Source organism: Trachypithecus francoisi, unplaced genomic scaffold (assembly GCF_009764315.1).
Source record: "Trachypithecus francoisi isolate TF-2019V2 unplaced genomic scaffold, Tfra_2.0 Lachesis_group4, whole genome shotgun sequence".
Taxonomy (NCBI): Eukaryota; Metazoa; Chordata; class Mammalia; order Primates; family Cercopithecidae; genus Trachypithecus; species Trachypithecus francoisi.
The window spans coordinates 56,336,238-56,359,774 of record NW_022681469.1 but is presented as its reverse complement, the minus strand read 5'-3'; the positions used below and the strand labels follow the sequence as shown (position 1 = coordinate 56,359,774).

At 41.3% G+C, this 23,537-nt stretch overlaps 1 protein-coding gene across 1 annotated transcript in view; it reads right to left on the bottom strand.

The window, feature by feature from the left end:
- Positions 1-501: 501 nt before the first annotated feature.
- SLC26A5 (solute carrier family 26 member 5) overlaps positions 502-23,537 on the bottom strand; it is a 49,312-nt gene continuing 26,276 nt past the window's right edge. Inside the window, 12 exon segments of the mRNA XM_033193819.1 lie at positions 502-3,017; positions 3,020-3,148; positions 6,246-6,300; positions 7,055-7,255; positions 7,906-8,013; positions 8,688-8,780; positions 9,945-10,014; positions 17,323-17,429; positions 17,647-17,742; positions 18,746-18,823; positions 19,943-20,056; positions 20,946-21,093. Of these exon segments, the coding sequence (XP_033049710.1) occupies positions 2,956-3,017; positions 3,020-3,148; positions 6,246-6,300; positions 7,055-7,255; positions 7,906-8,013; positions 8,688-8,780; positions 9,945-10,014; positions 17,323-17,429; positions 17,647-17,742; positions 18,746-18,823; positions 19,943-20,056; positions 20,946-21,093 (1,261 nt within the window). The 3' untranslated portion in view covers positions 502-2,955.

Genomic DNA, 23,537 nt, shown 5'->3' with positions numbered 1-23,537 from the left:
CCGCCTTAGTCTCCTGAGTAGCTGGGACTACAGGCACCCGCCACCACGCCCGGCTAATTTTTTTGTATTTTTAGTAGAGACGGGGTTTCACCGTGTTAGTCAGGATGGTCTCGATCTCCTGACCTCATGATCCGCCCGCCTCGGCTTCCCAAAGTGCTGGATTACAGGTGTGAGCCACTGCGCCCAGCCTGTGCACTACTTTCAATCTATCAAGCACGGTATCTGCTAAGTGGAAGGCTGGTGCTAAAGAATGTGCAATGAATTTTTTTTTTTTTTTTTGGAGACGGAGTCTGGCTCTGACACCCAGGCTGGAGTACAGTGGTGTGATCTCAGCTCACTGCAACCTCTGCCTCCTGGGTTCAAGCCATTCTCCTGCCTCAGCCTCCCAAGTAGCTGGGACTACGGGTGTGCACCACCATGCCCAGCTCACTTTTGTATTTTTTAATAGAGACAGTGTTTCACCATGATGGCCAGGCTGGTCTCAAACTCCTGACCTCGTGATCTGCCCGCCTCGACCTCCCGAAGTATTGGGATTACAGGCGTGAGCCACTGCGCCCGGCCAAAGTATTTTAACATAGTTTAAAATCCTTAAATTCTACTTAAATGGCTGAAATGATATGGACTCTTTTACAAAAATTTCTAGTGTAAGCTGAAGTTCTACAACTACATGCTCTTTCAGAAGGCAGTCTGTATCAGAATGCAGATGTATCTGATCTCATGTGATGATTGCAAAGGAAATAACTAAGCAAATCTAAATTCCACTCTAGAATTAGCTAAAGTTTTGATTAAAAGGAGGAGTTTATTTTGAATTTAATTAGTAAAGACAGTGAGAAACCTGATACGAGTTAACATGAACACATACACAGGGTTTGGTTGCAAGCAGGCCATGCTAAGAATTCCACTGGGATCTGACTACTTTCTCCTGGCAGTATCTTATTCATGAAAACTATAACAAGATGTCAATAAGACAACATATTAAAGAAAAAACAAACTCACTATCAGCAGGAACTCTTAGCAGAGGAGGCTTTAGACAGGTTGGCTAATACCTATGCTTCGATTTATAGTGAGCTGATAGTTACAAACAACTGAAAGTGACAAATTGGTTTAAAGGTATCCTCCTCCAACCTTTGACATTCCATGTTTCTGTGGAATGAGTATGATGAGCATTATGCTTACTCCTAGCCTGAACATTGAGTTTGATGTATAATGAACTGATAGCTGTTACGAACTTCTAAGGAAGATTTAAGTTACACCTAGGGGTTAGTTTTCTTAAAAACATGGTCTTTAATGCTACTTCGTGATTAGCAACAATAACAAAGCTTTTAAGGACTTATACTGGCCACAGTCGTGACACTTTGAGCATCAAAAAGAACATAATGGATTGAAACCCATTAAAACTTTCAAAATTCACAAGACCACCATCACACCAGAAAAGGGAAATCTAAAAAAAACCCATTACTTTGTCACCATCTAATAAACCAGTTATTTACTTTGCAGTTCATAATTAAATGAAAATAATAAAGCATTCAACCTGCCCTGCTAGTAGAACTGTAGGTGGGTAAGGATGACCAATAGCTCAAGTGGAGAAGGGAAAGCTATAGTTCACATAGAACAATCAACTAATAAAGGCAGAAGAAATGAAAGAACTAGACAACCTACTCACAAACCTTAACAAAGTTAATGATTTAGCAAAGAATTACCACCCAATGTTAAAACTCCTGGTAAATGGCCAATGGGGGACTGGACATTCATTCAATGCCAAAGGAACACCACACAGATAAGTCTGTAGTCACAAAGGGGAAAATCTAACCGGAGGATCAGACTCATGCCGATCCACTCATCTAGCTTAGATCACTAGATTAGTTAATGGTAGATCAATTAGATATTACGTGTTTTCTGAAGTGATGCGATATGAAGCATGTATCTTATCTACGATATAATCTAGCACAAAATGCTTTAATTTGAATCTATAAAGGCTTTAGATATAACTTTCAGATTGCAGGTAGTAAAGGCAATATAAAAATAAGTTAAACAACACCATGAAAAAGCAACTAGGCAAATTCACAAGACAGGATTCTACAGGACAGCTGCCCCAGTCTCTTTAACAAGTTAATGTCATAAAAAAGGAACTGTGCTAGATTAAAATAGATGTAAGGGACTTTAAAGGACATGACCAGTTGCAATGTAAGGTCATAGAATGAATATCAGTTTGCACAAACCAACTGCAAATTTGGGGACAACTGGGGAAATTTAAATATGGTCTAAGGCAAAAAAATGTGCTGGAATGAGAAAGTGGAGATTATTGATTAAAGAAAAATCGGTTATAAAACACTATAGATGTGGTCTTACTTTGGTTAAAAATGTAAATGTATATGCATGGAAAAAGATCTGGAAGGACATTAAGATGTTAACAGTGGTAATCTCTGGTCGAAATATAATGTTTTATCTTCTTATTTTTGTCTATTTTTTCAAAAATGTCCTCAATGCATTTATGTTGCTTCTATAATAAATAAAAGGTTATTTTAAAACAAGAACTTCTAGAAAATTGCAGTTTCTTTCTTCTGTTAGATAACTAATTATAGACAGTCTATAGACCAACAAGTAGAAAAACAAAGAACCACTACTTATCTGGCGACAGCATATCCTATTCATAGGTTAAAAGTACTTAACTGAAATAAATTTTTCAGTGCTTAGCTTACAAAGATAATACTAAAATGTAGCAGAAATGCCTCTCCATAATAAATGCAGGCAACAGGCCAGTTTATCTTTGAAATATTCAATCAAAAAAACACAAGTACGATACATCTTGCTAGGCGTCATTCACCCTCCAAATCAAGCCTCGACTACTAGTATTTACCCTCAGGAAAAAAAAAAATCTAGTGTCTAGTATCTAAAACGTGTAAATTATGAACTTCACGAGAGGCTTATAACCCCATCCTAGGGTGAGGTCCTCATCTATGCCTCAGGAGTGGCAGGAGTGGCATTGGGCTCCAAGTCCTCCTGGGGAGGGGGAGCCAGGCTTCCTGTTCAGCAAGTGCCTCTCTACGTTGGCTGCCTAAAACCGCATCATGAATGCTGTGGAACAGCAGCTCCCATAGGGCAGGATTTTCAAAAAATCGATTCCGAGTGAGGTCATTCACAACTTGTGCTATTAAAAGAAGAAAAGAAAATTAGTCCATACTCTGGGTATCAGTCTTCAACAACTAAAAAAAGGTAACACTTCCATATAGTGCTTTTTTTTTTGAGACAGAGTCTCACTCTGTCACCCAGGCTGTAGTGCAGTGGTATAATCTCAGCTCACTGCAACCTCCACCTCCTGGGTTCAAGCACATATAGTTTAAATATTAAAATGCTATAGGAAAAGTTTCACTCCAATTCCTGTCTCCACCCATCATATCCGCAATCCCAGGAAACTACTTTCTTGTGTGTTCTTCCAGGATTTCTCTATGTAAATATAAATACATGCGTATTGTTATTTCTCACTTTTCTTATCCCCAAAACAGCATATTTTATATATTTGGGGATAAGAAAAATGGGAAATATATATATACACACACACATATAAACATATATAAATATACACATACATACACACACATATATATACACATACATATATATATATAAAGCTGTTTTGGGGATAAGAAAAGTGGGAAATCGGCCGGGCGTGGTGGCTCAAGCCTGTAATCCCAGCACTTTGGGAGGCCGAGACGGGCGGATCATGAGGTCAGCAGATCGAGACCATCCTGGCTAACACGGTGAAACCCCGTCTCTACTAAAAACTACAAAAAACTAGCCGGGCGAGGTGGCGGGCGCCTGTAGTCCCAGCTACTCAGGAGGCTGAGGCAGGAGAATGGCGTGAACCCGGGAGGCGGAGCTTGCAGTGAGCTGAGATCCGGCCACAGCACTCCAGCCTGGGTGACAGAGCAAGACTCCGTCTCAAAAAAAAAAAAAAAAAAGTGGGAAATATATATATTAATGTTATAATTATAACATATATATATAATTCTGAACCCTTTTTGTTAATTTTTTACCACTACATCCTATCTGTTGTATAGATGTACCCAGTTTATTTAACTAGTCCTTTTTGTTTGGTACGTGAGTTTTTTCTTCTGTTTTTTTGTTTTTTTTTTTTTTTGAGACGGAGTCTGGCTCTGTCGCCCAGGCTGGAGTGCAGTGGCGGGATCTTCTCAGCTCACTGCAAGCTCCGCCTCCCAGGTTCACGCCATTCTCCTGCCTCCGCCTCCCAAGTAGCTGGGACTACAGGCGCCCGCCTCGTCGCCCAGCTAGTTTTTTGTATTATTTAGTAGAGACGGGATTTCACCGTATTAGCCAGGATGGTCTCGATCTCCTGACCTTGTGATCCGCCCGTCTCGGCCTCCCAAAGTGCTGGGATTACAGGCTTGAGCCACTGCGCCTGGCCTTTTCTTTTGTTTTATAACAACGCTGTGATGATCAACAACATACATGTGTCACTTTGAACATATGCAGCATATTGCTGGATTTTCCGTGTCGAAAGGTAAATGCACTTATAATTTTGAAAGCTAGTGTCAGTCTGCCCTCCACAGGGGCTGTTGCATTTTGTGCTACCATCAGTAAAGTCTGAGAAAGCCTGTTTTCCCACCATAGGCCTATGGAGCATGTTGTCATTTATTTTTGATTTTTAGTAATCTTACAGGCGATAACTAGCACCTTTATGCAGATTTCATTTTCAAGCACTTTTTCTATTATTACTTTTTTTTTCTTTTAAATAAAGATGGGCTCTCACTATGTTGCTCAGGCTGGTCTTGAACTCCTAGGCTCAAGTGATCCTCCTACCTTGGCCCCCCAAAGTGTTGGGATTATAGGCATGACCAGCACACCCAGCCTCAGGCACTGTTTTACTTTTTTTTTTTCCTTTTTATGAGACAGCGTCTTACTCGTCACCCAGGTTGGAGGGCAGTGACGTGATCTCGGCTCACTGCAACCTCCGCCTCCCAGGTTCAAGTGATTCTCCTGCCTCAGTCTTCCAAGTAGCTGGGACTAAAGGCATGTGCCACCAAGCTTGGCTAATATTTTGTATATTTAGTAGAGACGGAGTTTCACTGTATTAGCCAGGATGGTCTCGATCTTCTGACCTCAGGTGATCCACCAGCCTCAGCCTCCCAAAGTGCAGGGATTACAGGTGTGAGCCACCATGCCTGGCTCCTTTTTTAAAAATTCTTTTTCTTTTGTTTTTTTGGAAACAAGTTCTCATTCCTTTGCCCAGGCTGGAGTGTAGTGGCGTGATGTTGGCTCACTGCAACTTCTGCCTCCCAGACTCGAGACACCCTCCCACATCAGCCTCCCGAGTAGCTGGGATTACAGGCATGCACCACCATGTCTGGCTAATTTTTGTATTTTTAGTAGATGGGGTTTCGCCATGTTGCCTAGGCTGGTCTTGAACTCCTAGGCTCAGGCAATCTACCTGCCTTGGCCTCCCAAAGTGCTGGTATTACAGGTGTGAGCCACCACACCTGGCCTCAAGCACTGTTTTAACCAAAATATAATATAAAACAAAAATAGCAGGCAAAGTATTCCCAAACCATTGGACAAACAAGCAACTTGAATGATTATATGTAACTGTTTATGGCAGCCATTAGATAATTATTACTGTAGTAATGTATATATTATAATTACTATATTTATAGCAGCCATTAATACTATAATAAACGATGGCTTCTTGGCTCCTTTCACCCAACTCCAGTTCAGGAGGTTGTCACAAGTAACTTGTAATATGAATGCCTCCATGTGGCTAATTTCAAAGCTGGCTTTAGAGTGATTTTTCAGAGGAATAATTTTCATTTTTGTAAAATAATTATAATTCAGGACATTTCCAAGTGCAATTGTTTTTTTTTTTTTTTTTTTTTTGAGACGGAGTCTCGCTCTGCCACCCAGGCTGGAGCGCAGTGGCCGGATCTCAGCTCACTGTAAGCTTTGCCTCCCGGGTTTACGCCATTCTCCTGCCTCAGCCTCCTGAGTAGCTGGGACTACAGGCGCCGCCACCTCGCCCGGCTATTTTTTTGTATTTTTTAGTAGAGACGGGGTTTCACCGTGTTAGCCAGGATGGTCTCGATCTGCTGACCTCGTGATCCGCCCGTCTCGGCCTCCCAAAGTGCTGGGATTACAGGCTTGAGCCACCGCACCCGGCCCCCAAGTGCAATTGTTTAAATAAGAGAAACAAAACTGAAATTTTAAGCTTCACCCCATCTTAGAGGTATACTCACCACTGCATCCTGCTAAGTATACATATATACCAACGTCTCCATATTCTTTTACAATCTGTAATAATGTTGAAATAAAGTTTAGTTTCTCTTTACTCTGTGCCAGATGAAAGTCTCTTTTTACCATTGTTTTTCAGTGATAGAAGACACTCTAATTCATTCACTTGAGCTACTGTGCTTCAATAATGATGTATTTTGAGCTAATCAATTAAAAATAATTTTGTATTTCTTTTGCTTTTTATGTGGGCAGTGATAATAAGGGGTGGCAAAAATACTGTTAAATTTTACTTAAGTATAATAAAACTATTATATTAACTTAAAAATATTATAATTTTAAAATTATAAACAATTTTTTTTAAGAGACAGCATCCCACTATTTTACTCATGCTGGTCTTGAACTCCTGAGCTCAGCAATCCTCCTGCTTCAGCCTCCCGAGTAGCCCAGCATATTACAGCAATGTTTTCTAAAACGAATCTTCTTGTAGCAATAGATATTAAAATATTTACAGATGATGTTATTACTGGGACGTGTTTCAAAATAAAAGAAGAGAAAGTGGATGTCAGCTATAAAGGAAACCAGATTGACCATAAGTTGATAATCGTTGAAGCTGAGTGATAGTTCATGGCGGTTCAATATACTAAAATCTTTACTTCTATATATTTTTGAAATTTTCCATAATCAAAAGGTGATAAACGGCAACAGAAGAGAATTTTAAAAGTTAAGAAGAAAGCCTAGTCCACCTCCCTGATTTTGCTGATAGTATGACCTTGGACATAGAGGTGTTAAATGACTCGTTCAAGAGGATGCTTACCCCTGCCAGAGTTTTCACTCCCACAGAATCAATAAAATTGACTTGAGTGAAATCCAAAATGACAGTGTGGATGTTATCCCCTGGGGGCATAAATCTTTGCATTTCTTCAGGAAATGTGCTTTTGATCACTATTGGGGGATATTTTACTTCACCATCCTCTTCTTCCAGCTTGGTAGCATCTTCTCCATCTACTTCTGCATCCTGTGTCAAAAATTAAACCAAATCAGAATTCTATGAACAACTCACATTTCTGGTTGTGAGAAAGATTTGTAATGGAAAATCCACCCTTGTATTCTTAAGCTACTGACTCTACCAGACCCCTTGTAAAATATTTGTCATATTCCAGCCTTGTAACTGAACAAAAAAAGGATGTATGTATAACTTTCCATTTTAACTCAATTTATTTTCTCTTTTTCCTTCTCCTCTTTTTTTTTTCTTGTCCAACAAAATCCACTCTCCTCAGTTATCTATCCATTTGCCGCTAACTTCTAAAATAGTTCCATTAACTTTAGTACGACGGGTCACACATTAGCATGCCTGAACAGCAAAAGCCAGCCTTTGAGCTTCTTAAACTATCAGCTGAATCAATCTACGACAAAGTGCTAATGGTAAAATCTGTTAAGGTACTGCCTAATTTTTATTTTTTAAAATGATGTTTTCCTTACTTTTTTCAGAAACATCCTCATAACTGACCTTATCAGGTGCCTATAAAATACAGAGGATACTTGGGTGGTTTCTAAACCTTCCTCTTTTAGTAACTTCGTACTGTGTTTAAACTTGAGTCATGAGTAAAGATGGAGGGCACTGAAGAACAAGACAGAAGGGAACATTTCAATGAAAAGACCACTCACCGCTTTGACAACAGTCGCGTTGGCCATATTTGCATTTCCGACTTCCTTAGCATACTTCCGCATGGCCTTTCTCCTTGCTCCCATGATGACTGCTGGGTTCACTCCAGTCTTTACAGCAGAGCAACATAAGCAAAATCACTTCATGGCGCTCCGAGACCCACCCCAATGCCACTCCCTTTCAAATCTCCCCATTTAACTGCTTTCTGTGTCAGGTTATCACCCCCACCCTTGCACTGCTTTTCCCTCAGAGGCATTAGTAGCCTTTCTTATTCTCAGTCGTTATTCAAGACAACCAGAAGCTAAAGTATTAAAGATAATTTTTAGAGCAGTCTTTATCAGGCTCAGATCTGTCAGGTTGTTATATTTAAGAGACTCTGTGGGTTGATAGGGAGGTTTTCCTATATACTGGGTGGTGTAGGGTTGAGTTCTAAACATGACCATAGGAATCTATATGATCCCAAGAGTAAGAAACCTAAAATTATTTTCTCACTTTTTCTTAAATTTTTTTTGGAAAGTTTTATATATATATATATATATGATAAGAGAGAATGAACAATGGTGACGGCTGCACAATGTTTATGTACTTAATGCCACCACCCACTGGACTGTATATTTTGAAAATGTTTAAAATAGTGTATTTTATGTTACGTATCTTTTACTACAATAAAAGAGAGAAACAAAGCGAAAATGAAATAGTATATACAAGGGTATTCTAGTGATCCTTATATCCCTGTCAACCCACAAATCCCATCCTCAGAAATAATCAATTTCTCAAGACTCACCTTTCGTTTTAATGCATTGCTATACAAGTCACTATTTGCATAGTAAATTGGTGCATTTATTTGAAATATTTTTATTCCAGGAATTTCTTTCACCTGAAGAGTAAAATATTGCTGAATTTAACACATGGAAATATTTCAGAATGAAAACTGCATAGCCTCCCTACTCCAAATAGAAAATGAATGCAGAAGTTGCTAAGGTCTACTTTTCAGGGCTTAGCTAAAACAGTGTCACTCTAGCGCACACACACACACACACACACACACACACACAAAGATAAAAAAAAAAAAAAAGTCACTCTTATCTACTCATGCTCTGAACAGAACTGACAGAGACCTTTTAAACATGCACATCTTTCCATTTGTTTTAAAAGTCAGTCTTTGTTTTACTTTTACCATTAAACACAAAGAAGAAACTGAAAAATACTCAAAAAAGAAAAGAAAATGGACAGGAGATGGAAGGCTAATGCCCAGACTGTGAGAGGCAGGCAAATAAAATGAACAGAGGTTTACACTGCTTTGATTCACAGACGCAGGAAAGATCCTAAATGGACACAAGTGAAACTGAGTGAATATTTTATCAAGAACCCTCGTGGAACGCTGGGAGGCAGGCTGGAAACAAGTAATCCTGCATATAATTCTCTGGATCGAGGAAAAAAATAGCTATTCTAACACCTTTACCTTAGACTGATTTTTGTTACCTCATTTTTTAATACCTTAGAGTGAGTCTGAGAATTTCTTCCCAAGTGTAAGACAAGACAGACAGACAAAACTAGTTTTAAAAGATTTTGTAAAAATCTTTGAGATTCCACAGAAGAAAAGAACATTCAAAATCAAGGAAATCTGAAGCCATAATTTTAACCATTAAAATGAAGTGGGAGAATTCCACAGCCCCACCATCTACATTTTACATGGTTAAAATTATTTTACCATTGGTTTACATTCATCAGAAAAAAACCATGCATACACAAACCATCCTTTCAGTTTCAATACCGTATAAATATATACTTTAATTTCCACAATATATACTTATTCCCATTAAAAAATGAGGAAAAATAAATATTGGAAATTGAGTAGTTAATGCATAGTATAAATTATAAACTTGAATCCATACAGTAGATCAAAGCTCAGACTTTTAACTTTGACCACTATGTCTCCCACCTTATCCCTACTTTTTGTCCTGGGTAAAAACAGTAAAAACAGCTTAGCCAAGCACATCACATGCTTACAACCTTTTCAAATGATAGACAAAGGTCCTACCTCCTCATATGCGCCTATATCAATATACACGTCAGTTTCAGGAAGCTGTCCAAGGACTTTGTAGCTGGGACTGAAGACAGAGAGTGTTAAATACCATTGTGTTGAGGCACAGCGTGTGATTTCAACAGGAGGTTGTGTATGTTTATGTCAGGTTGGGGTTTGCTAGTGCATTTGGAAATGCTTGATCCTTACATATTACGTCCCCAGTGCCATTCCAAGCCTAACACACCCCACACACCTCACACCACATACACATCACATGCCACACACATACATACCACACATGATACGCACACACCATGTACATCTCATACTACACATATACATCCCAATACCTACCTCACACACCACACACATACACGATACACACACTTACAATGCATACATACCACACACACATATACACACAATAAACACACACCACACATACAGAATACACAATTACATGATATACCACACATATACATACACACATGCATACATACCACATGTATAATACACAATACCCCCACATGCATATGCACACATACAATGTACACACACCATACATACATACTTCATATCACACACAATATACACACAATATACTACACATATACACGTCATACACACCATATATATACTACACAATGCACACACCCCACATGCATACACACCATGCACATACATACCACACATGTGCAATACACACATACCACATACACCTCATACCACACACATGCTCCCACACACATACACAATACACAATGTATACACACTCCACATACCACACATACACAATATGCACATCTATACATAATGTATATACACTACACACATACATACACACAATGCATACACACCACACACACATGCACAATACAAATACTTACACATAATGCATACACACCACACACAAAGACACACAATACACACACACCACACATGCACAGTATACACAATCACACCATATACCATGCATACACATCCACATATGCATACAAAACACACACATACTACATGGCACACACAATATCATACACAATACACACATACTATATACCTCACACCGCACCCACCCCTACATATACACACACACATGCATACATACCACACATGCAATATATAATACGCACACCACACACATACATGCATACACACCACACACATGCACACACTACACAGACAATACACATACATGCACACACATGCATACATACCACACTACATGCCACACACAATACCATACACAATACACACACCACATACCCTTCATACCACGCACACACCCACATACATACACACAAACACACCCGCATATAGAACCTTCATCCCACATACATACACACCTGCATATACAACCTTCATGCGAGACACAATACATACCACACACATGCATACACACACACAATACACATACATACACATCACGCACTTATACACGTATCACATACACCTCACATATAACATCACACACACACACACATCATGTATACCTCACACCACATACACAATGCATATCACACACCCTATACCTCCCCTCCCTGCAACACCATACCACAAATATGATCAGGTCAGGACAAAAGACTCAGGCATTTAGAGGTGGAGGCAACACTGAATTTCGCAGAGTTCAAGTTATGCCAGGGATATATGTAACACAAGCTCTCCTCATGCCACTCAGTAGACAGAACTGTCCTTCTGCTCTAACTCTAAAGTAGGAGAGGGAATTTTTGCTTGTTATTAGCAAGAATCACTGACTCATGGTAGGGGAGTAGTCAATTGAGGGCATGGGGAGAAAATGAAAATCTGAAATTAGCATAGAAGTTTTCTTAATTTAGTCTGAATGGATTTTAAACATTATTTTTTGAGAGTCCTAATTCCTTTCTTTTTTTTTGTTTTTGAGGCAGAGTCTTACTCTGTTGCCCAGACTGGAGTACAGTGGTGCAATTTTGGCTTACTGCAACCTCCACCTCCTGGGTTCAAGCAATTCTCCTGACTCAGCCTACCAAGTAGTTGGGATTACAGGTGTGCACCACCACGCCCAGCTAATTTTTGTATTTTTAATAGAGATGAGGTTTCATCATGTTGGCTAGGCTGGTCTCGAACTCCTGACCTCAAGTCATCTACCCACCTCGGCCTCCCAAAGTGTCAGGATTACAGACAGACATGAGCCACTGTGCCCACCCCTAATTCCTAACTCTTTGTAGGACCATCTGGCTCAAATTAGATACTGTAATAATGACAGATACATCTTGAACACCTGTTATTATATCCTTTGAACAATGCTACTGGGCACTATTAATAATTAATATTATAATAATAGTTAACATTATTAACAATCCTGCCATCATGTAAATGAGCAATTGAGGCTCAGTGGGGTTAGGTGAGTTGTTCAAGGTGAGAAAACTTGGCAGAGCCAGAATATGGCTCAAGGTCTTTGATTTGACATTCCACAGTTTTGCTACTATGTCCTGGTGCTTCTTAACATGAATGTCAAAGTACTTTGTAAATCAGAATATACCACACAAGTGTTAGCTGTTTTGCTGTATAGATTCCCTCCATAAGCATTCAGAGAACATAAATGATGTGCCTGGTACTAGACTCCAGGAACATCACTTTTACAGACAAGATGCTCACAGTCTAGTGATATCTGTGGACAAATATGGTTTTGAGGACTGAGACTGTAGATAAGGAGCCAAGGCTCTCAGCTGAGTTTGCGATTATGAGAAAACCTCTAAGAGACTCAAAGTGCTGTCCATGTGTTGCAATCCAGTGCCGCAGGGGAGGCAGAGCAGGGGATGGGCACATGGATCACAAGTACACAACTAGCTGAGATGGACACATGCAAAGTGCTGGGGAAGGATCAGAGTGTTGCTGTGGGTACACAGGGGAAGTTGAGGTCTCTGACTGGGCCTCAAAGGATGAGGATTTCAAATGTAGAAGATGAACAGGCCTTCCTGATGATCTGCAGTGCCCTGGCACACCATTTCTGCAATACTACTGCTCCCAGTGAAGGCCCAGTCCTCACTACTTCCCTAATGACACCAAGAGCAAGAAAGTCTCTTTTAATGAAATCCCATGGCATTTTATTTGGCATTTCTTATGCTTATCACACTGTACCTTGCTTACACCTGTTGAGGCACTTATAACTGTGTATTCTAAGTTTTTAAAAATTTACTTTTGTTTTATTATTTGCTTATTTCTTTTTTTAGAGATGGGATCTTGTTCTGTGGCCCACGCTGGAATGCAGTGGCCTGATCACGGCTCACTGTAGCATTGAACTCCTAGGCTCCAGTGATCCTTGTGCCTCAGCTTCCCGAGTAGCTGGGACTATAGGTGTGCACCACGACACCTTGCAAATTAAAGAAAAAATTTTGTAGGTTGGGTGCAAAGTCTGACACCTGTAATCCCAGCACTTTGGGAGGCTGAGGTGGGGGGAACACTTGAACCCAGGAGTTCAAACCAGCCTGAGCATGATGGTGAGACCCCATCTCTACAAAAAATTTAAAAATTAGCCAGGTGTGATGGTGTGTGCCCATCATGGGAGGCTGAGATAGGAGGATCCCTTGAGCCCAGGAATTCAAGGTGGCAGTGAGCTGTGACCGTGCTACTGCACTGCAGCCCATGTGGCAAAGTAAAACTCTGTCTCTAAAAATAATAACATAAAAAATAATTTTTTCTTTTGGTAGAGGCAGGGTCTCATTATGTTGTCCAGGCGGGTCTCAAACTCCTGGCCTCAAGCAATCCTCCTGCCTTGGCCTCCCAAATTGCTGGGATTAGGGGCATGAGATGAGCCACTGTGTTTGGCCTATATTTTAATTTTTTTGAAGATGGATTATAAAATGCTGATTGAGGCCAGGAGCGGTGGCTCATGCCTGTAATTCCAGCACTTTGGAAGGCTGAGGCAGGTGGATCATGAGGTCAGGAGTTCAAGACCAGCCTGGCCAAGATGGCGGAACCCCGTCTCTACAAAAATTACAAAAAATTAGCTGGGCATGGTGGCAGGTGCCTGTAATCCCAGCTACTCAAGAGGATGAGGCAGAGGCAGAGGCAGAGAACTGCTTGAACTCGGGAGGTGGAGGTTGCAGTGAGCTGAGATCACAGCACTGCACTCCAGCCTGGGCGACAGAGCATGATTTTGTCTTAAAAAAAAAAAAATGCTGATTGAGTCAGCTTTTGGATTTGTAAAAACTCACATCTGAGTCATTGCCTCACCACGTACTGTGATCTTGGGCAAGTTACCCAATCATTCTAGACTTCAGCATCCACATCTGTGAAACAGGGTTGCTGATTGTCATTGGGTTATAAGATTATATGAAACGACATAAAGCACTGATCTTTGCACAACGCCAGGCACATAAGTAATTATAATAATTTGTGCCATCCTTACTTCATTGTCCTTTTTAACACCATCATCATGATAACGTGTTTGTCATCCTTAGGACAATGCAAACTTTGAGGACCATATCTTATATACTGCACTGTCCCTAGAGTCTAGCATCTCCCTGGGAATATAATAGGCCTCAACAAGTATCTATTTAGTGAAATTACAATTTTTTAAATTTTATAATGCTAACCAAATTGTAAGCTTTGGGGGGCAGAAGCTGAACCTCTGTCACATTTATAACACTTGCAAGTGCCCGAGTTCAGGAACTATCTGCAGAACGATGTGATTTGTCTCTCTTTTTATTGTTGTTGTTGTTGTTGTTGAGGTTGTTGTTGAGGCAGACTCTCGCTCTGTCGCCCAGGCTGGAGTGCAGTGGCACAATCTCAGCTCAATGCAAGCTCTGCCTCCTGGGTTCACACCATTCTCCTGCCTCAGCCTCCCCAGTACACCTGCCACTGCAACCTCTGCCCCCCAGGCTCAAGTGATCCTTCTACCTCAGCCCTCCAAGTAGCTGGGACCACAGTGTGCACCACCATGCCCGGTTAATATTTTGTACTTTTGGTATGGATGGGGTTTTACCAGGTTGCCCAAACTGGAGCTTTTTTATTTTTTTTTTGAGATGGGCTCTTACTCTTTTATCCAGGCTGGAGTGTAGTGGTGTGATCTTGGCTCACTGCAACCTCAGTCTCTCAGGTTTAAGCGATTCTCCTGCCTCAGCCTCCTCAATAGCTGGGATTACAGGTGTGCGCCAACACACCCAGCTATTTTTTTTTTTGTATTTTTAGTAGAGACGGGGTTTCACCATGTTGGCCAGGCTGGTTTTGAACACCTGACTTCAAATGATCCACCTGCCTCAGTCTCCTAAAGTGCTTGGATTACAGGTGTCAGCCACTGTGCCCAGCCCAAACTGCAACGCCCGCCACCATGCGTGGCTGACTTTTGTAATTTTAGTAGAGATGAGGGTTTGCCATGTTGCCTAAGTTGGTCTCGAACTCCTGACCTCAACTGATCTGCCTGCCTCAGCCTCCCAAAGTCCTGGGATTACAGGAGTGAGACACCACACTTGGCCAAAAGTTACAGATATTTTAAAACCATAACGTTCACCAAAGTTCTGAGATAAAGAACTCTTATATATACTAATAATGTTCTTTATAAAAATGGGAAATACTTCTTTTAGATAAATATGGGCAACAGTACTGGAACTTGTTATTAAAAGTAGTTAAATTCTTATCTTGAGTTTAGAATCCCACATATTCTTAACATTTTTCTGTTATGTCATTTGTGAAGATGAAAGAGCTCATCTCCCACCCTTGAGGGTAGGGAGCATCCTGACATCCTGCAGATAAGGGGTCAACATCCTCATAAAGTGCCCTTTCAACACACCACAGTCACAACTTGAAGATTTCATGTGATTTGCAACCACAGGCAAAACACACTAGCTTCATTTTCATTTCCCTGTGTGACAGCAGGAAGGGCACTAGCATTGGGAGACTGTGTGGCACTTCTCAGGCACTGTGCTGGCTGTTTGTAGGCCTTGTCATTTAAACCTTATTGTAACTATACGAGGTAGAAAGTATTAGTCCCATTTTACAGATGCAGAAACAGGCTCTGAGAGGTATACAAAATCACAGAGCTCACAGAGGTGCTGCCAGGACCTGACTAAAGTCCAGGCTATTTCTATTTTATTTTTAAACTTTTTTTGAGATGGAGTTTTGCTCTTGTTGCCCAGGATGGAGTGCAATGGCACGAACTCGACTCACTGCAACCTCTGCCTTCTGGATTCAAGAGATTCTCCTGCCTCAGCCCCCCGAGTAGCTGAGATTACAGGTGCACGCCACCACACCCAGCTAATTTTCTGTATTTTTAGTAGAGATGGGGTTTCACCATGTTGGCCAGGCTGGTCTCAAACTGCTGGCCTCATGATCCGCCCACCTTAGCCTCCCAAAGTGCTGGGATTCCAGGCAAAAGCCACTGCACCTGGCCAGTCCAGGCTATTTCTATGACAATGTTTCCTTTTCACCTTTATGGTGATTTATCATAAAAAGTTTTTATTTTTGTTTTTTGGTAGAGACAGAGTTTTGCTATGTTGGCCAGGCTGGTCCTGGCCTCAAGTGATCCTCCCACCTCAGCCTTCCAAAGTGCTGGAATTGGGATTACAGGTGTGAGACACCACGCCCAGCCCATAAATATATATATATATATATTTTTTTTTTTTTTGAGATGGAGTCTTGCTATGTTGCCCAGGCTGGAGTGCAGTGTCTCAATCTTGGCTCACTGCAACCTCCACCTCCTGGGTTCAAGCAATTCTCCTGCCTCAATCTCCCAAGTAGCTGGTATTTCAGGTGCACACCACCACACCCGGCTAATTTTTTTTGTATTTTTAGTGGAGACGGGGTTTTACCATGTTGGTCAGGCTGGTTTTGAACTCCTGACCTCAAGTGTTCTGCCTGCCTTGGCTTCCGAAAGTGCTGGGATTACAGGCATGAGCCACTGTGCCCAACCATATTTCTTCAAAAGTTATTTTATACTTTGCCTAGTGGGCTCAGCTTCCTACTAGGGAGGAGAGATAACAGGGGATAGTGGTTCAGGATGGAGGAAAGGACAATGGAAGGACTGCATATAATAACTTGGTGTCAGAGTTTGCTTCATGTCATTGAAACCTATGACAGGTATCAGTACCTGGTGCCAAAACAAACTGCAAGAGGGTAAACCTGCATAGCACTAGACTGGGAATGGCAGAAACAATGACGGAAATTAGGCTCTTTTAACATAACAATTGATGGGAGCATAAATTGTGACACAGTAGAGCATTTGGCAAAATTATATGGAATTTTTTAACTGGCATTTTGTTCATTTAGTCAACAGGCTACATGAGTGTTACAGCTCCCTCTCACACTAACTAGAAATCATCAAAGGGCTCCACTTTCACCAACTTAAACTTTGGTCTACACTTAAAGTCAACATTGTAATCTCTGCCGGGATATTCACACCCATTCAAATCTGGGCACTCACCTCTGTGTTCTGTAAATCACAGTCAGCAGAGCAATGATCACAGCGGTGATCAAACCATAGTCCAATCCCAGGAACAAGGAGGACACAAAAGTGGTAAGCCAGATGGTCTAAGCAAAAGACAGAAGGCTCGATGAAGAACCATGTTAATTAAACATCCCACAAGAGCTAAACACGCAACTAACTGTGCACACACACATGCTACTTTTACCTTGCCTAACTGGATACTGCACATAACAACTGCATTAACTTATCTTTCTCACATTTTTCTTAGCATAATCATATTTGCTCTATGACATATTAACAGCCATCACCTTTGTTACTTACCAGCTCTATTTTGCTGGTTCTCCAGAAAAAGGGGAGATCTGAGAACTGCATAAACATTCCCTTCAGGTTGACAATCACAATGGCGGACAGCACAGCCTGAAACAGAGCACATCCCCCATGCCTCTCCTCTTGGGTCCACAGAGTGCCCTTTGCTGGTTCCTCACTGTCCTCCTGCTGTCCTCCCCATGTCTTCTCCCTACTCACTTCCTATATGGCACTAATGGTAGCTTTGAAGCCATGGACACCTGGATTTTCAAGACCTGGTTAGCTAAAAGGGATCTTGGAAAATCAGTCTTTTTTTTTTTTTTTTTTGAGATGAAGTCTTGCTCTGTCACCCAGGCTGGAGTGCAGTAGTGCAATCTTGGCTCACTGCAACCTCTGCCTCCCAGGTTCAAACAATTCTCCTGCCTCAGCCTTCTGAGTAGAGTAGCTGAGACTACAAGCACATGCCACCACACTCAGTTAATTTTTGTATTTCTAGTAGAGACAGGGTTTCACTATATTGGCCAGGATGGTCTTGAACTCCTAACTGCAGGTGATCCGCCCGCCTCGGCCTCTCAAAATGCCAATTGCAGGTGTGAACCACCGCACCCGGCCATAAATCAGTCTGATATCCTAATAGCAAACCTGCATGGTGCCCAAGAGGTTCAGAACTAAATTTGGTACTCAAGGAATTATTTCACCTGTGGTCTTTCTACATTATGATCTTCTCTACTCTATATGGTTTCTGATCTCTACTAGATTAAATGTATCATCATGTAACTATCTTATGAGTGTAGGCCATCTCAGACTTTTTAATGAAAGTATAAGGTCATAGAAGGTCAAAGAGAGAAGGGACGTTCAAGATCAGCAGTCCAAACTCTGACGTTGCAGATAAGGAAACTGAGACTCAGAGGAGTTAAGATGGCTTTCCCCAGGTCCTGCAGGCAGCTGTCAGTAGGTTACAGAGCAGGATTGTGGTCCTAGCCTTGGCCCTTTCTCATGCCATCCTGTGAGGGTCACAGTAAATAACCCTAATATAGCCATAAAAACATAAACAAATAAAATAGCAAAATCTCTACACATAAAAAAACTCCACCCAAGTCCACATTATACACACCTGGGGCAATGATTCAAAGAGGAATCCAGTTGCTAATATGACCAGCAGAATCATTAATGAGGCCAAACAACCTGCAAGCTGAATGAGAGAAGACACACGGAAGGGGCTTTTAGGAGACTTGAATAAGAGGCAGGGCGTAAGTTGGTTTTATTCTTTTGATAATTACTATGGGAAGATCAAGAAAATAAGCATTCAAATAAGTCAACTAAACCACTACATACCTATAGCTCCATCCCACTCCCTCTCTGAAGTTTTGGTTCTTCTTATGGCTTTTAAATGGAAGCTGAAATGCTGAAATATCCTAATTAAAATGCCCTTTCCAGAGGTGGGGGAAAGATGTCTGGTGTCAATCTGAGACCCACAAGGGCCACCAGAAGAGTTCAGATAAGTGTCTGTTGTCCAATATGGGAGCCAGTAGCCACATGTAGTCATTTCATTTTTTTTTTTTTTTTTTTTTTTGAGACAGAGTATCACTCTGTTGCCAGGATGGAGTGTAGTGGCGCAACCTCGGCTCACTGCAACCTCTGCCTCCCGGGTTCAAGCGATTCTCCTGTCTCAGCCTTCCGAGTAGCTGGGACTACAGGTGCCCACCATCACGCCCAGCTGATTTTTGTATTTTTAGTAGAGACGGGGTTTCACCATATTGGCCAGGATGGTCTCGATCTCCTGACCTCGTGATCCGCCCGCCTAGGCCTCCCAAAGTGCTGGGATTACATGCGTGAGCCACTGCACCCTGCCGGCCATTTACATTTTTAAATATTAAAAGTCAGGTCTTGGTCGAACTAACCACATTTCAAGTGCTCAAGAGCCATATGTTGCTAGTGGCTGCCATATTGGACAGTGCAGATATTGAACATTTCCATCACTGTGGAAAGTTCTACTGGATGGTGCTGGCATACTGCCCACACTCAGTCTCAGGCTTTCATGAACAACATCCCATGTCTGAACTTTGAGGTTTACTGTTAGCCGAGCGTTGCATAACTTTCCAATTTAACTGGAGAATATACCTCTTTCCTATAGATTCAGTTCCTTGTGATTCACTTCAACCAATCATGCCTTTCTCTGATTCACTATACAGCTCACTGGAGCATGGATCTGCAGGCAGAGTAGCTTTGTTTGGGTTCAGAATATAATCAAAAGATTAAAATTTAATTACCATCCATATCACCAGGTCTTAGAGGCCTGTTATGTACACACCTGTGTCTTCCCACCAGTTCCCTCCTGAACAAGGCTTCGAGACAAGGAGCATGAAATTGAAAAGGTCTGGAAGAGTGAGCCAATGGAATTGCACAGTCCCAGGGCAATGAGCTCCTTTTCCATGTAGAAACAAAACAAAAAAGAGATAGGTCATTCTTCAGGAAAAAAAGCATAATAGCCCATTTAATACACATTGTCAGCACTACAGTCTATCTCTTCATTTTCCCTTCAGATGTAAGAATTTGTTTAGCATGAGTTCAAAATAGGAATTATGGCATATTTTATAGTGGGGGGGAGGAAACACTGAATTTTTATTTTGTCAGAGATAAATGCTGGGCCTCCCTGCTTAGCCTCCTTCTTTCCAAACACATCCTCTACAAAATCTTCTTAATGCTTAAGAAGAAAACTGCACGAAAAGGGATAAACTATTTTTATTGCTGAAGAGAAAGTTACTGTTGTATAGGACTCTTGGCATCTTTTTAATGCCTGGGCTATTGCTCACCAATGAATACATGCCAGTGTCTTCCTGGGGCGAGTCCTGCTCTTAGGTTTACTTTGGGTATTTCTAGTTTGACAACTGCATCTCAGATGAATGTGGAGCATCTAGTTTCTCCTTAGAATACATAAGGTATTGAAATAGACATTGTTACGTCAACATTATAGGTCACAGTGTTTGGATTAAATACCTCATGTATGGCTGTGTTATAAAGTGGGTGACAAAGAGAATATTGTGGAGTTAGTGATGATTCATATACCCAACGTTTAATGAACAAAGATAAGCCTTCCTGGGGAGCAAAAATGCCCTGGAAAAACATTTAATTCTAAGCTGTGAGCTTTAACAATAGGGATAACATTACAGGTTGAATAAATACATGCTTCAGATACATCAATCACCTAGTAAAAAAAGTTTTTCTACCAAGATAGATTAGTTCTTGTGCCTTCCACAACCGACATTGGTGATTATACTGCTATGAAACATCTGCAGGAAACTGATTATCTTTACCTGATTGCCGTCAACCTGGTAGCCATGTTTATTTGCTAAGGTCTTGGCCATGGAGATGGTCACTGAAAATCCAACGATGGCTATGGCAATGGCATCTACGTACACAAGGTGGAAGAGGCTGGTGTCCGGATTGGCTGGAGGTAGCAGCCTGAAAAGTCAAGCTGACTTTAACTTGTGTTGTGACCACAAGGCAAAGAAAAAAACCCTGCGACCGCAGGGAAGCATTTTAGGGGGGCATTATCTGCAAATGAGGTGATCAATGTTTGGGTAATTATTTGCTCTGGTTAGCAAAAAGGAGGGCCCTCCCTGACACAGAGAGGATCTTTTCAGGGTCAAACTGCAGAGTGCAGCGTTCTACCGGGATGGGTTATCAGAAGACATCAGATGCCGTTTTATTTATAAAAGGAGTAACCTCATACCTCATGGCACCCTAATGGCAAGTGTAAGTAAGACACAGAAAGCAGGAAGAAGAGAGGGTCAGCAAAGTGCTCAGATGCCACCAGGCATCTGAACCCAAGTCCTGGTGTGGGGAGGAGCATAGTCTAAGGGCTACCTTAGAGGAGAATTAATGTCCTGGCAATGCTAGGCACCCCATACTTCTCCCCCTTGTCATCTGATGTAAGGACTCTGAATCTGCTACCTCTTCCTGTTTTTTTTTTTTTCTAACCAATTAGCTGAGTTTGTAACACGGGAAGGGAGCTGCAGAAGACTATACTCCTTGGGTGTCACCTAGGAATCTTTTGAATTTGGAGGAGACAAAAGTAGGACTCCTGGAATCCCACAATGGAGAACCCAGCTTTTGTGGTACATACTTGTAGTCTGGGATCCTTATCCTAAAGAAACAGAATAGGGATTCCCTAGAATGTTATGGGGGAAGGGGCAATAGGGATTTTCAGACATTCTGCTCCAATTCAAGGCATTGGGCTAAACAATAATAGCAATAACTTAACTGATACTAATAATTATAATTATTACAATAACAAGCATTCATTACGTGCCTTCTCTTTGCCAGGTTCTGTGCTCATTTAATTATTTTCAATGGCCCGGTGAACTAGGCACCATTATAATTTTACAGATGAAGAAAATGAGGCATAGTGGGGTTCAGCAACTTGTTACAAGGACAAGCAGCTCATCTACCAAGTACAACAAAACCGTGAAGAACCTGCTTGGCTACAGCTATTTCTCTTACTATGTCATAGCGCAGTGACAGAAGGGATGTTTCACGTCATGGAGTAAGGAAAGAGAGGAAGAAAGGGAAAGGAACCTAGTGTCTATTAAGGTGAGTTTACCTGCTACATACTTGACATAAGTCGTCTCATTTTTCCTCACAGCACTCCCATTACATAGGTTCCACTATTATCCCAATTTATAGGTGAATAAATGGATTTTGACAGACGTTAAGTGATTTTCCCAAAATGGAGCAGGGAGTCAAACCTGGGGGGTCTGACTATAAAATCTGTTGTCCTTCCCTGCTCTTTGCTGCACAGGCATGAACTAAGAGGGAAGGCCTAGGAGCAGGTTTGGGCCTAAGGGAATAAGAATATAAGAAAAGGACATATTTTGGAATGAGTTAAGGAAAGTAAACAAACAAACAAGAAAACAGGATACAGTGCTATGACTGGGATCTTTAATAGTCAACTGTCACTTTCTGGGCACTGCAAAATGCACTGCTCATCTACCAAGTATGACAAAACCACGAAGAACCTGCTTGTCTATAGGAGATGCATTTATATGTGTATGTATGTGTACATAGAAGTGTGGTGGTTTGCTTCCATTCCTCCCATACGGAATTACATGTGCATGACACTCCCCCAATCTAGATGTGGAATCTGTTTCCCCTCCAGCTATATCTGGACTGGCCTCATGATTTGCTTTGAGCAACAGAATGTGGTGGAAGTGATGCTGTATGAGTGCCTTAAGAGGCCTGGTAAATTCTCTGCTTTTCTTTCCTGTTGCTCTGAGCCCCCATGTAAAGAGGTCTGGCAATGCTGCTGAAGATACCACTTGTAGAGAAGATGCCAGCCAGCCCTCACCTGTTCCAGTCACTCCAGCTTAAGTGTCAGACATGTGAGTGAAGCCCTCTTGGATCCTCCAACACTAGTCACACCTGCAGACATCTGCAGATGCATAAAAAACCCCAAGTGAGACCTGCCAAAGAACCACCCAACTGAGCCTAACCTAGACTAAATAATTATGAGCAAATTAATGGCGGCTGTTTTAAGTCACTGTTTTGGGGTAGTCTGTTATCAGTGGAGCAATAAGACTCACAGGTAACTGAAATGGTATGATTGTATGTAGATAGGCAGGTAGGTATTTGTTACCTACTTGGTTTTGGGCAATGCTCCAGAAAGATAAGGTTTCTGGGTAGCCAATTTCCAGAAATGTAAAGTCTTTTTTTTTTTTTTTTAAAGTTAAGCTGTCACATATAGAAGGGAAGCAGTATGTTTGAGTACAATGCAATAGGAAAAGGAAGGTATTAAGTAGAAATTATAATGACAAGTATATATATATATATATATTTTTTTTTTTTGAGATGGTGTTTCACTCTTGTTGTCCAGGCTAGAGTGCCATGGCATGCGTGATCTTGGCTCA